Source organism: Bos taurus, chromosome 22, assembly GCF_002263795.3.
Source record: "Bos taurus isolate L1 Dominette 01449 registration number 42190680 breed Hereford chromosome 22, ARS-UCD2.0, whole genome shotgun sequence".
In the NCBI taxonomy this organism is placed as follows: domain Eukaryota; kingdom Metazoa; phylum Chordata; class Mammalia; order Artiodactyla; family Bovidae; genus Bos; species Bos taurus.
Window position 1 is genome coordinate 13,847,828 of NC_037349.1, and position 14,532 is coordinate 13,862,359.

Here is a 14,532-nt window from a genome sequence, read left to right on the forward strand (position 1 = left end):
GGCTTTGATCTGGTTATTTGAATCCTTGATAGTGAAAGATCTTGAGGTAAATATGCTCTTGCAATTTTGTCTTGATTAGTGCAGTAAAAGCAGAAGATCTGCCCCGTGCTGTTGACTCCGCCAACAGAAAGCGGAGTCGCGCACTGCAGGTGTTCTGTCCTGGTAGGTGAGAACCTACTCCCTTGCTTGAGTGAACACCTGGCAAATGCGGTTAGAAAACAATGGCGGCGGGGGTGCAGGGCACTAAAGGTAGTGTGTCCTTTTTCTTAGCGTCAGATGTGGTGTCCATGCCACCGCCCCATCTGGTGAGGAAGCTAGAGGGAGGGGTGACAGGCCTCCTCTGCCACCTCAACATCATGCCTCTGAGAGGTGGAGGTCGGGTGAAAAAGGCCAGCCTTCTTCCAGGTCACATCAAGACCCTCACCCTGCCCATGTCCTGATTCTGGGCCGAGGCTGCTGTGGTTGCCACTTCCCTCCCTCTGCTTATCCAAGCTTGAGGCTGTTGGGGCCAAAGCCTCCTCACGTTTGGTGAGTCTTGTCCCCCAGCTCCAGAGCTCTCCCCAGGGACCAAGCCTCCCCCTCCCTCCAGTTCCTTCCTGAGGCTCCTACCTCACTCAGCCTAAGTCCCCGTATCAGAGACACTGACTGCTACATAGTTTTCTGTGGTTTGAGTAAGGAGAAAACGGCATTTTGCTTCAAGTGGGGGCAGAAGAGACCCAGACCTTTGACAAGAGCCTTGGCCAGCAGAGCCCCCACTTTCTGACCTGTGCCACAGGGCTGACACCTGCCCTGCAATCCCAGAACTGACTTGAGAACCTCATGAGGTGACATGGTGACCTCACAGTAATACGGGAGACATGAACAGCTAGACAAGTACCAAGAACCATAAGAAGTAAATCCTACTGCTGCTGCTTAGCTGCCAGATTCTGCCCAGGAGACCTCCCAGGCCAAAGTCACCCCAGATGTTCCCAGAGGGCCACCTCCTTGGGTGTGTGCTCAGGCTGTAAGCTGAGGCGAGGTCTCAAAGCTCGGGCCTGCCGTGAGCGGAGAGAAGGCAGCCTGTGGCCTCGCAAGTCCGCTCCACGCACGGCGTGCTGCTGATGCCTTTGCAGTTAGCTCTGTCATGCCTTTTCTCCCTGGGGCGCTCAGCCAATGGACTGTAGTCAGTTAGCAAATAGCTGAAGCTCGGAGGGGATAGGAAGGGGAGGACCAGAGGCACCTGGGATGTTGCCAGAATCCTAAGGGCCCTGATGGGTGGCCAGCAGCCAGTTCTCAGAGCCTGGGAAGCCACAAAGGGGTGTGGGCCTCCCATGCGGGGCAGGAAGGGTTACCGCCCTCGACATCCTTGCCCACCCAGACAGTTCATGTCCCCTACCTCAGCTCAGCAGTATCGGGGCTCTGGCTTTGCATAAGTGCCCTTGTGAGAAGGGACATAAAGGATCCTCTAACTCTTGGTGGACAGAAGCCCTGCTAGGGACTGTCTTCTCCCCCTGTGCCTTTCTGATATGCCTTTCCTCAGAGAAGCAAGGCTGGGGACTTGCAGCCACGCATGGTCCACTTAGCATGGTTTTGGAATGTTAAAGCTCTCCTGTTTCACCTTAAGCAGCAGAGAGTCCCTGCTCAACGCAGAAGCGTTAAGAAGATTCCATTGCTCTGAAATACCTTCTGGGAGGACTCGGCCCAGAACTCCAGGGTGGTTCCCTCAAGATCTGAGTGAAATGAGAGAACAGATTGCCTGGGCAAACAGAACTGTGCCTGTTCCCTGCAGCAGAGGGGCAAAGCAACAGGAGCTGAAGGCCAGGCCTCCATCGACTCCCTCACCCTTGGAGCACAGGCACATCCAGGCAGGCCAGGGCCCCTGGGGTGCACAGCCGGGTGATGGGTATGCTGCCCAGCAAGACTTCCTGTGGGGCCTCCTCATGTGGGCACTAGGGAGGCTGAAGCAAAAGAAACTGCCTGCTCCGGTGCAGGTCCCCCTTACACCCCAGCTACTCACAGCTCGGCTCTGGATATCCCACTGCTGGACAAACAGGCTCTGGAGTCAGAGTCCTAAGTTCAACCTGACAGCGGGGCCTTGGGCAGGTGGACTGGCTCTGAGCTTCGGTTTCCTCTGCTATGAGATGGAGATAAGGTGGTGTGCTTGGCAGGTGGTGGTGGGGTTTAAATACGGTGAGTTACATCCATGCCTTTGTGGAGGGGGGCGCAGAGCAGCTGTTCACTGCAAAGCCACATGGAAGCTGGCACACTGCCCGTATCACAGTGGCAGATGAGGCTGGTGGTGACAGTGTGGCCAGCTGCCCATGACACAGTAGATGGGGCCTCCCTGGTGGCTCTGATGGTTAAGACTCCTCCTGCAATGCAGGAGACCTGGGTCACCAAGATCCCTTGGAGAAGGGAATGGCTACCCACTCCGGTATTCTTGCCTGGAGAATCCCATGCCCGTGTAGCTCCTACCCCTGCCTGCCCCGCCCATCCTGCCTGCGTAGGGGCTGTGGCCGGGGACAGAAGCCCGTCAGGGGACGGGGCTCCTCTGTCTGAGAAGTCTGGAGCACTGCCGCTGCTGATCCAGTCTAGCCCTTTCATTCTGCAGTTTGAGGAAACAGATCCCAGAGAGGAGGCCAAGGAATGTTCTCAATTTGCTCACCTGGTTCCAGCCACCCAGGACCCCCGCCCCCCAGTGCCACGGTCCTAGCACCCCTCCGCAGTACCAGGGGCCTTAAGGGTGTATGTGTGAGGAAGAAGCTGGAAAGGTGTTGAGGCTGGGAGGTGGTGGTCACTGGTAGAAGGTGGGGGGAAGGAGTCAACCTTGATGCCTTCATCCCACTTAGGTGAGCAGACAGACCTGCAAGGAAGCCAGCATTCCTTGAGCATGCTGCATTCCTTTAGGCAAAGTGTCAACTACCTGCTTCTGTGAGTGGAGTCTTGCCCATTTCTCCCCAGGATTCTCAGAATCAGTTCATCCCTGAAATGAAAAGCCAGGCAGGTGAAATCAAACAAGCTTCCAAAGGCTTGCTCTAGATCTGCAGCTGGAAGAGCATTCCTGTCTCATCCCGCCTGGTAAATCTCTGGAGGAGACAGGCTGGGAGATGCCCGCAGCTTCCCTCCACTTTGATGAGCGCAGGTAGCGCCGGCTTGAGCAGAGGCCTACGTGGCCCACACACGGGAAGAGCATTCTGAGAACGTCGAGCAAACCTGGGTTCCCAGATGCAGCCGACAGGCACCGAGAGGGCTCGTTCTGAGTGGGTTTTCTAGGGCTGGAGTCAGAGCATCTCAGCCAGAGGTTCTGGATTCAGCTGACTTTATTGGATCCACACAGAGCTGTGGGTGACCTGTGGAGTGTGTGTAGCCGGGGGGTGGCAGCCGCAGAGTACTGTGCCGAGTGCCTTCTTGCCTAGTGTCCAGCAGCTTGGAGGATCTCCAGGGCCAAGGACGCCACTGAGCTGTTGGCTGATGACCTGTGAGAAAAACAGAAGTAAACATTTAGGCATTTCCAAGGTTAAATGCCCCCCTCTTCCAAAGGGGCTGGCCTTTTCACCTGAGTACCTGATGAACCAGCTGCTTCCCAAAGCTGCCCTGAGCATCATTTTGAAAAACACAGACAGGATCCCCAGGCTCTAGGGGTGGGAGGTGAGAACCCCAAAGCCCCCAGTCCCACCATAGCAAGCCCCCTAAGCTATGCCTGAGCTAGTGGCCCTGCCACCACTTGGCGTTGAGCTGCTTTGGACAGATTGCACCGATGCCGAGCTGCGAGAGCGAGTCAGGCAGACGGCAGCCAGAGCCTGTCAGCCCAGAGCCCACAAAGAGCCTGCCTGGCGCCAGCCTGCAGCTGACTTGTGTCAACCAGCAGAGATCCCAGATGCTCCATGGTGCTCCTTCCTGGCCAATCAGCCAGCAACTCTGGATTTCTCATTCTCATAGGTGTGGATGTGCAATTAAGACCTTAACGTGGAATCTTTGTTACTGGAGCAGATTGTCTGACACACACACTTGTGCCTTAACAACTGTCACCAAAGCAGAGAATGGCGCTTGGCAGTACCCCCAGAAGTGTAAAATTAGCTGGTGGCACACTCCTGACTACATGGTAGGCGAGCTGCTGCCTAGCAGTGGCACTGGGGGCTGCAAAGAAGAGGTGGGGTGCAGGGGAATGGGGCCACGTGTTCCTGCTCTGCACATCAGGGGTCTCTCTGAAAGGAAGGAATGCACTTGAACTGCTCTTGGCTCAGGCCAGGCTACTCCAGTGGAGCCATGAGCCCATCCCACCCACCAGAGCGGCACTGAGTGCCAGTGACCAGCAAGGGAGACGCACCCACCGTCAGGACCCCATCAGGGCTGAGGACGCTGCCGTCCCTGGGGATGGACCCACCTGGCCCAGGAGCCACTGTCCACACCTTACACCACAGGGGCCGCCAGGCAAGAAGGGCCACTCCCATCAAGGTCAGTCTGTCCCTCCCCTCAGCTCACAGAAAGCACAAGAAAGGTGGGGGAGGCCAGGAGGTGCTGCCCCACCCAGGATTAATGCAGCAGTGCTGGTTGGAGCCGAGCCTCCTCCATAGAATCACCATCTCCCCAGTACCTCAACCACGTGTTCTCCAATGAATGCAATACTCAAAACACCAGGAAGCAGGTTCCATACAACCTCGTGATTCTGAAGAAAAGCTACCAGCAAAGGCTGGGCGCCCCTTAGCAGGTGGGGCCTGGGTGGCCCATCCACCAGGAGGGAGGGCGCACAGTGGGCAGTGTCAGGTGGGAGGGTGATGGTCCCTGGTGTGTAGGGGAAACGAGGAGGAGAGGAAAAAGAAATGGGAGAGTGTTTGCCAAGCCTACTCACCCCCCGGCTGGGGCCAGCCCCTCCAGAACCCGCAGAAGGTTCCCTGCGCTCTTGAGACTCTCCAGGTGCTTCTCGTTGGAGGTGATCTGCAAGGGAGGAGAGAAGAGCAGTCAGCAGCTCCATCCTGACCCACGACTGTTCGCTGGGTATCCTGAGTCTCTGGCTGCCCATGTTACTGGGCAGTGAGCCCCGAGGTGCTGCTGATCACAGAGGCACCCTTGGGGGTGAGCAAGAGGGAGTCCACTGCAGTTGGACAAATGCCAGGTCAGGATGGGGTGCTTCCTGTTGGCCCCTCAGGAGGCTGTGTGTTCTGGGAGCCTGAACACTTCAGGGAAAGCAAATCATGGGTGAACAAACTTGCCAACTCTCAGTTCCACGACCCTGCTGGCCCTTATGTCCCAAGCCCAACACAGCCTCTTTCCTACAGCCAGAAGTGTGATTCTGGGTTCCCAGTGATCTTGGGGCAGGGGGCGGGGGGCGGGGGCGGGTTGCTGGGAGAAGGAAGAGGCACTAACAAGCTGAACCGGGGCAACACCCCTGCCCAGGTACCCTGGGAGATGTGCCCTTGCCAACTTCCTAGGAGAAACAGGAGACACACTCAGGCACCCTTGAGCCTGCGGCACCACGGGCAGAATCCTAAACCCTCAGGGCTGGAAGGGACTCAGAGAGGGGCCGCCCCAGCCCTGCTCCCAGAGACTTCCTGATCCAGACCCTGGAGTCCATGCCCTGCGGACAGAGAAGAGAAGGCTTTAGGAATGAACCCTGGCTCTAGTATTAGAGTTGTTTCTCTTGATTCATCATCCATGTCCCATTTTTATCTGTTATTCTTCAAATATTTTCTAATAAACACTTTGGTGGCACTTCACATTCAGCAGACTGCAGTTTCCTGTACATTTTCTCATGCCTCCCTCTCAGTAGCCTGACCTCACAAGGTAAGCGCGTACTGTGCTTTATAGATGAGGTAACAGAGGCTTAGTGAGACGAGGGGCCATGATGGCAGCACACAGGGAGCTGGCCCCTAATCCCACCTGAGGCTGGAACCAGGCTGACCTTGGCTGCTCCCACTGTTCTTTTGTCTTCCTACCTGATCATAGCAACCAGGGCTGGAGTATCATCTCTCCATTTCTTAACCAATCACAGATGCAGACAGGAAGGTCATGGGGGTAATTAGACCTTTACGTGGACTCTGAGTTGCATGTGAATGAATCTGAGCCTCCGTGGAGATCCTATCCCACTTCCTGAGTGTGTAGACACCAGCTGCCAGCTCAACTGCATCAGGTGTAATTTCTGCCAAGATTCGCATCTTAAAAGAGCTGCGTGCGAATCCGTTCTGAAATTACACCCAGCTTGATGAGTTCAGAAGGCTGCTGTGGTTCAGTAGGTCTGAAGCAAGCACAAACTTAGTCGGAAAGGATCTTCAGCAAGGATTCCCATCTAATTTTTCTCAAAACTGTGCCTCATACGGTTCAGGTGAGCTATATCCAAACCCGCTACTCTACTAACCCTGCCACGCGTCATGTGTAAGAGGCTGAGCCCCACTCGCAAAGAAATAGCATGGGTACGTTTACTCATGAGGCTACTTGGAAAGTGCAAATAGAAACCTACGGTGGAAACTACATGATCAAAGGAAGAGGCCAAAATAGCATCATGTGCAGCTGACATAAAGGCCAAGCATAAATAAAGCCAAACGAATTGAAAGCTATGCAATCTGGCTGCCTAAACTCTTACTAGCACATCAACTCTTATCCCACCTATAAAGATGAGTTAATTAGAAAATAAAATTTTAAATAATATCAGTCAGAGGTTCTAATTCTGGGAAAGACAGAGAAAACACATGCCACTCTTCTTATCCATTTAAAACCGGAACAGAATACACAGAGCAGCTCTTTGAGATTACAGAAAAGTTAGCAGCACCAGCAGTGGGGACGGAGGCCAGAGCACCACTGCTGCTTTCCCTCTGGCGCAGCCCACCTCGACCTCAGCACGACCTCAGCACACCCAAGCCCCGGACTGAGCACTGAGGGGCAGACGGGAGGGCTCCGGGAGAAGCCAGGCTTCAGGAAGGGGAAAGGAAGCGTCCAAAAGCTGCAAGAGTGCAGATGAAAGCCCCTTTCCTTTCCCTTGGTTCTCCTCCGCCCCAGGCAGCGGGCAGTTCCGTGGGGGCAGCAACAGGAGCCATCAGCCAAAACTCCCCTCTGTTCTCCCAGTGTTTGGCCCAGACATGACAAGTGTGGACATGGGTAGTCAGTGGCCAGACAGAAAATGAGAGACCCGGGGAACCAGAAAGTATTAGGGAGGTGACAAAGAAGAGCTTGAGAAAGCTGAAGCGCCAATACTTTGGCCACCTGATGCAAGAGCCGACTTGTTGGAAAAGACCCTGATGCTGGGAAAGATTCAGGGTAGGAGGAGAAGGGGGTGACAGAGGATGAGAGGGTTGGATGGCATCATCGACTCAATGGACATGAGTTTATTAGGGTTAGGGTGACAGAGGGTTAGGGGTTCGAGTTAGGGTAAATAACAAAGATAACTAAAGTATTTCCAGTCACTTGGAAATTAAACAACACACCCTTAAATAATCCAAGGATCAAAGAAGACATCCCAAGGAAAATTAGAAAGTATTCTGAGCTGAAAGATGTCTATACAATATATCAAAGTCGGGGGGCGGGTGCAGCTAAAGCAGTGCTTAAAGAGAACTTTATGGTACTAAATACTTAACATAAAAGAGAAAGGTCCAAGTCAATAATCCAGGCATTCATGTTAAGAAGCTAGAAAAAGAGCAAACAAACCCAAAGACGGAAGGAAAAAAAGAGCAGAAATCAAGACTAATGTCGTAAATGTAGGCCCAAATATATCAACATCTATATTAAGTGTAATTTACGAAGTGCTACAAATAAAAGACTAACATTTTTAGACTGGATATAACCAAAATAAAACGCGACCATGTGATGCATACCAATATACCTTAAATACAAGGGCAAAGAACAACTGAAGTCTTAAGAATGAAAAAAGATATGTCACACAAATTGTAACAAAAGAAAGCTGGTGTAGTTATAATAATATCGAAGTCAGCTTTAAGACAATAATTATAACTAAGAATAAAGAGAGACATATATTTATAAAAAGATCAACTGATCAGGAAGATATACCAAGTCCAAATTCTAAATGTACCTAATAACAGCCTCAGAATATGTTTAAATAAAGGACAGAACCAAAGTGAGAATGAGGCAAATCCATAATTATGGTGGCACATTCTCAATCTCTCCCAACATGTACATGAAAATCAGAAGGGATGTGGGTGTTTTACACAACGAGATTAACAAACCTGACCTTATAGACCTATAAAGAAAAATTCATTTAACAACTGCAGAATGTATGTTCTTTTCAAATGTACATGTAAAGTCTTCAAAATATATTTACTGTCATAAAGCAAGTTCTGACAAATTTCAAAGGTATAACTAGCAAAATGTCAGGATCTGTACGTTAAAACCTACAAAATGCTGATAAAAATTTTTTAAATGAAATAAATGGATATATTTACTATGTTCATGAATTAGAAGACAATATAGTACATATATTTATTTCCCCAAAATACAGGTTTAATGCAATTCCTATCATAATCCCAACAGGATTTTTACAGACCCACACAAATAATATCAAAGTTTTGACAAGCGTGCAAAGGTAACCTGAATAGGGGAACATTTTTAACAAACAATGCTGGAACAAACGGACACCTCTATGTAAAAACCTGCCCCTAAGCATTTATCTTACACCTCAAATAAAACGTCATTCAAGGGACTTCCCTGGTGGTCCAGTGGTTAGGACTCCAAACTCTCACTGCTGAGGTCTGGGTTCAATCTCTGGTCGGAGCTACAATTCCATAAGCTTGTGTGGCATGGCCCAAAACAGAAATGATTCAAAATGGATCATGGATCTGAATGTAAAATGTAAAACAAACAAAAAACTTCTTGAAGAACATATAGGAGAATACATATATGACCTTAGGTTTGCTGATGAGTTTTCACAACACAGAATCACAGTCCCAGAAAGAAAAACACTGACAAATTGGACTTTATCAGTGTTTACAACTTTGCCCTTTATATATTTACAATGGAATTTTATTTAGCCATAAAAAGAATGAAATACTGCCATTTGCAACAAAATGAATGGACCTAGAGATGGTCATACTAAGTGAAGTAAGCCAGACAGAGAAAGACTATCGTATGATGTTGCTTCTATGTAGAATCTAAAAGATACAAATGAAAGAAAACAAACTTACATGGTTAGCAAAGGGGATGGGAGGGGTGCGGTGGGATAAATTAGGAGTTTGGGATTTGCAGATACAAATTGGTATATAGAGAATGGATAACCAACTAGGTCCTACTATATAGCACAGGGAACTATATACTCAGTACCTTGAAATACACTATAATGGAAAAGAATAAATACAGATTTATGCACGTATAACTGAGTCACTTTGCTATATATCTGAAACCAACACAATATGGTAAATCAACTTCAATTAAAAAAAAATTTTTTTAAAGCCTTTGCTCTTTGCAGAAGATTGATGAGAGAGTACACGTGCTGTGTTTTGCTCAATTGCTTCAGTCGTGTCTGACTCTTTGCGACCCCATGGACTGTAGCCCTCCAGGCTCCTCTGTCCATGGGATTCTCCAGGCAAGAATACTGGAGTGGGATGCCGTGCCCTCCTCCAGGGGATCTTCCCAACTCAGGGATTGAACCCATGGCTCCTGTGTCTCCTGCGCTGCTGGCGGATGCTTGGGAAGCCCCTAAGACAAAGCAAAGAAAGCAAAGTGAAAGTGAAGTCGCTCAGTCGTGTCCGACTCTTTGCGACCTCATGGACTGTAGCCCACCAGGCTCCTCCGTCCATGGGATTCTCCAGGCAAGAGTACCACCGGAGTGGGCTGCCATTTCCTTCTCTGGGGATCTTCCCAACCCAGGGATCGAATCCAGGTCTCCTGCATTGCAGGCAGACGCTTTACCCTCTGAGCCACCAGGGAAGCCATAAGACTAGGAGAAAATATTTGCAAATTACATATCTGATAAAGGACTTTTATCCAGAGCATGTAAAAGGAATTCTTAAAGTTCAACAAGAGAACTTTATAAACGGGCAGAAAATCTGAATAGACACTCCATCACAGAAGGTATTATAGATGACAAATGAACATGTGAAGGGATACTCGGCATCAGTTGTCACTAGGGAAATGCACATTCAAACCGCAGTGTATACCACTACACACCTAGATTCATAAAAACTGACAATAATCAATGCTAGCCAGGATGTAGAGTAACAAAAACTCTCATTCATTGCTGCAGGATTGCAAAACGGTACAACCGTCATGGAAGAGAGTTTGGTGATGTGTATAAAACTGAACATAGTTTTACCATACAATCCAGCAGCTGCACTCTTAGGTATTCACTCAAGAGCAATGAAAACGTGTTTCCACAGGAAAACCCGTGTGCAAAGTCTGTGGCAGCTTTATTCAAAATCACTAAAAAGAAAAAGGAACCAAGATGACCTTCAATAGAAAAATGGAAAAACAACTAGGCAAGCCTTCATGCCTTACTAGGTACCAGGTCTGATTGGATTCTTAGAATGAGATGATAGTAAAGATAAGTCTGGATACTTTTTGAAAAGATAATTTTAATTTGCCTTGCTAAATTAATTTGTAATAAATATTAGGATTTTAAGTGGCCTAGAAATGAGTGATTCCTTTCTCCAAGAGCTTGGTTTTCTCTTTGGCCACCACAGATTATAAATTATGATGACCTATCAGGGAAGGCCCATTATGATGGGCACCAACTTTCTTTTAAAACATTCCACTGCCTTTAACCTTGTATGTTCTCAGTACTTAAACTTTGTTAAAAGTGAATTGTGAGTCTGCTTAGAGGTCATCCCACCTCGTTCTCTTCCGAGCCACCTTAGCAGGGGACGTTCTGGGCACACTGAGACCCATACTCAGTAAGGCAGGTGGGAAAGTGATACTTGTCCACAGAGATGCTGAATTCATGGCCGAGCAGCTGCTAGACAACTTCTCGTGGGTCTGATCACTGCAGTCAGGAGCGAGCAATGCAGTGACTCTAAGAAATGAGTAATGCAAGAAGACACTGCAAAGAGTGTCAACACAGTGCCTTCCTCCTGCAGTTAGTATTTTCATTAGAAGTCAGTTAATGCCCATTAGTCAAGACAAGGAAACAATTTTATTTTGCAATAATTGTCTATGGCAGAGAGTAGATTTTATTTGGAAACATCAAATGGCTGGTGTTCATTTCCTGCAAACAAAGGATGCCTGCCTCACATTTCTCCTGCTGCTAAGATGTCTGACTGGTAGCTGGACGGCTAAAATCCATCAAAGTGGAGACATGAATGTACTAAATATGTGCAGTTCACCTGGCAGACAGGCATCCATTCAAAACATAGGGTCTTAAAGGGAAAGATCATAAAAAAGTTGTGAATCTGAGTTTAGAATGAAGATCAACTTGGAAAGACAATTCCCCACATCAGTTTAATTGAGAGTATATAAACAAGCAGATGATGGACTCTGGGTAAACACCCTACTTTATTCAACCTTCTGCTACAGTCCCTGGAACATGAGTTGTGTCAGAGAGCATTCAGGAATCACTTGGTGTAACCAAAACACCAAAAGGAGAGGCTTGTATCCCACAGAATCATCCCTCATGTTCCCCACCAGGCTCACAAATTGTAAGGTAGGGGCTTTTTTTCCCCTTCTTTTCTTAGCACACTCACCCTCCAGGACAAAGTTTGTGTTGGCTTCCTTTCTGGATTTCAGCTTCCCAAATGCAAACCAACACAAGAAGCCATCTCTGGCCCTGGGTAACAGCAGGAGCCTGAAGTGGTAACCTCCTCAGTGTGCGGGGGGAGCTGAGGGGACAGTGGCTCATCCGGGCCGAGTGGCCACCAGGTGACAAAGCCCGGCCTGCTGACAACCTTCCTTAAAACGTGGAAGTCAGAACATACTTCATGCTGCATCCTGGTGATACAGTGTGAACTGACGCTCGTGGACCTGACTCACAGCATCGCCCTCGTGCAGCTCATAAAAGCTCGGGCGCGGCTTCCCTGCCTGGATGTGGTTTCAGGTGTGCAGCTCCGTGGCCGCCAGGACGCAGGTACGGGCAGGCCGTGGGCCTCTGTTACCAGTGGGAAATAATGCATGTCTGTCTCTCCACTGGGACTGAATGTGTGTGGCAAAGGGAAGCCAAGTTAACCTTATTTTCTTATTCGTGAGTTCCTCTAGACAGGCCCAGGCAACCCAGACAGACCAGAAAAAACCCAGCAGACGGCGCCGAGGAGCGCGCGCGGCCCAGGTGCTCTGCACACACGGGAGGGTTATTCTAATTCCGCGGCCTTCAGATCTCACAGGCACGGGCCCAAACAAGTAGGAAACTGACAACTCTACTTCAGAGGGCTTCCGTTTCAAACATAAACCTCTTCATCGGCCCCTTTATTTTGCACTTTTAACATACACTTTGTCTCCTCTTGGAGTGCGAAGGTTTTTAAGTTACTTTAAAGCTATGTCTGTCCACCCCTTGCACATCGAGACATGCTACCCGCTGGCCTTCAGACGCTGGGACGGAATCTGTGAGGAGCCCCTGGTCAGTGTGGTGCGGTCTGGCAGTCCCTCCCCGCTTTCCACCTGCTGTTGCACGCTCATTCTGGATCGCTCCAGAAGTTTCTTGACCTGCCCTGCACATCCACGTTTAAAGCGAGACTACGGGAACACTCGCTGCTCCGTTCCCGGGCCCCTGTGTGCCCCGTGTCTTCCATGAGACGCTGAGGGCACCTGGAGCGCAAGGGAGTGATTCTCACACGCGGCCTCCGGCTGCCTCGTGGCCTCTGTGTCTTTTCTGGAGTTTGCTCAGAAATGTGACGTCATGTTCCTCAACACAAGCAAGCGAGGCTCCTTCTGAATGGCGCTTAGTCATCGGGATGATCTCAGGGAAGTCGAGGGCACCCTCCTCTGGGATCCGTAGGCTCCCCAACCTGGCCCGACACCTCCATTCTCCCCTCCAGGCTCCTCTCTGGACCTGTGGGCTCCTGCTAAGCCCAGAGTCCGTGAGGATGGTAGGCTGAGGACGTGAATGTTTTTCTTTTTCACCCCTTAAGACATGGCTGTTTTCTCGAAGAAAATTATCCATACCTACCCCCCTTTGTTGTGGGCTAGCCAATTCTCTCAGCTCTCTCCAGGGCAGTAAAAATGCCCTTATTGCTGGGAAACTGGTCATAATTACATCAGTTTCTGGCCATTAAATCCAGTAACTTTAAAATGCTGAATGCAATATAGCTGGTTTGGGAAAACTTTTAGACCCGATTCAACTAACTACAACAGCCTAGGTCCAAAATAAGTGAGGAAAAGCCAGGTTTAATTGGCAAATAGGCCGGACTGTGGGCTTCTCGTGGGTAAAGGCATTAACAGACTGGCCCAAAGAAAGTTCTGGTGAGACACAGGATCGGGACACACCATTTTGCCCACACGACCCCGGGAGAACAGGTACCAGAGGCAGGGGCGCTGGGATGTCACGGGACGTGGCGGGAGTCAGTTCCTCACGAGAGAAAACTCACCAGGTAGGAACCGTGCCGTGACTGGGTTACGAGGAGTGAGAACGAGGGTCGTAAGAAGCGAGTGACCGTTTGAGTGGACACTGTTTGTACTTGACCCAAATGAATCGCAGCTGATCCTTAGGAATGTTCCATGGGGTCACACTGAGGGAGTCCTTTTGACGATGCAATCCCTGAGTGTACAGTGTGGGGTGGTGTGTGTGTGTGTGTGTGTGTGTGTGTGTGTGTGTGCGCTAACGGCAGGGCTTTAAGGTGGGGAAGGAGTAGGCAGAGTGACTTAATGAGGGCCTGTTTCCAGCCCTTTCTCTGAATTTCCCATAGGATGGCAGGGAAGATGGGAGGCGGGGGCGGGTTGCAAAGTGAATGATAGCAAATCAATAAGACTTAATAGGCCCCCCAATTTGCTTCTTCCCCCAATCCTCACTCCACCACGTGAGGACCCAGTCAGCCCCTAAACTGCTCTGTTGTGATCCAGCCATCATAAATAAGAACAGTCAGGAAAATGTGCACGCTGGAATGTTGGGTAAAAAGCAGAAAATATAAAAAACAGTGGAACATGACTGCGATTCTACAAAATGAGCACGGGGCCACAGTAAGCATGAAGCCTCCAGTGTTATAAACCTGACTCCCAAGGTCCTCAAGTCTGCTGAGAGGTGGGCAGAACAGAAAGCACAGTCCGACCTGAGCTGAGGACACAGGGAGCCCCCGCAGCAGTGACGGGTCCAATGAGCATGAGCGTGACTGTGCTCGGCGGACAGTGTCCTGAACGCCTGCCACATGCCAAAGCCCTGGTGAGATTCTGGGGATGCAGCTGGGTGTGCGTCAAGGCAGAGCTGCCACTGTGAGAGACACAGCGAAAGACTCAACAGAAAATCCTTCAGAAACTAAAGACTGAGTTACCATTTGATCCTGCGATCCCACCCCGGGCCTATATCCACCCCAGTGTTCGCAGCAGCCCTATTCACAGCAGCCAAGACACGGAAGCAACCTCAATGTCCATCAGCAGACGAATGGGCAAAGAAGCTGTGGTGCACGTAGTGGAACATTCGTCGTAAAAAGGAAGGAGACAACGCTGTCTGCCGCAACACGGATGGACCTCTCGTTGATC

The 14,532-nt window shown here is 49.9% G+C and overlaps 1 protein-coding gene across 10 annotated transcripts in view; it reads right to left on the bottom strand.

Moving 5' to 3' along the window:
• Positions 1–3,281: 3,281 nt before the first annotated feature.
• Positions 3,282–14,532, bottom strand: part of ULK4 (unc-51 like kinase 4) — a 521,202-nt gene continuing 509,951 nt past the window's right edge. For 4 of the 10 annotated variants that reach the window (XM_024983119.2, XM_005222596.5, XM_059879993.1 and 1 more), the window contains 2 exons: positions 4,829–4,914; positions 3,282–3,455 (listed from right to left, as the gene is read on the bottom strand). In XM_024983119.2, the coding sequence (XP_024838887.1) occupies positions 3,392–3,455; positions 4,829–4,914 (150 nt within the window). In that variant the 3' untranslated portion in view covers positions 3,282–3,391. Of the gene's footprint in view, positions 3,456–4,828; positions 4,915–8,410; positions 9,616–14,532 lie in introns of those variants that run through there. The other 6 variants (XM_059879989.1, XM_059879991.1, XM_059879994.1 and 3 more) reach the window with 5 other exon arrangements.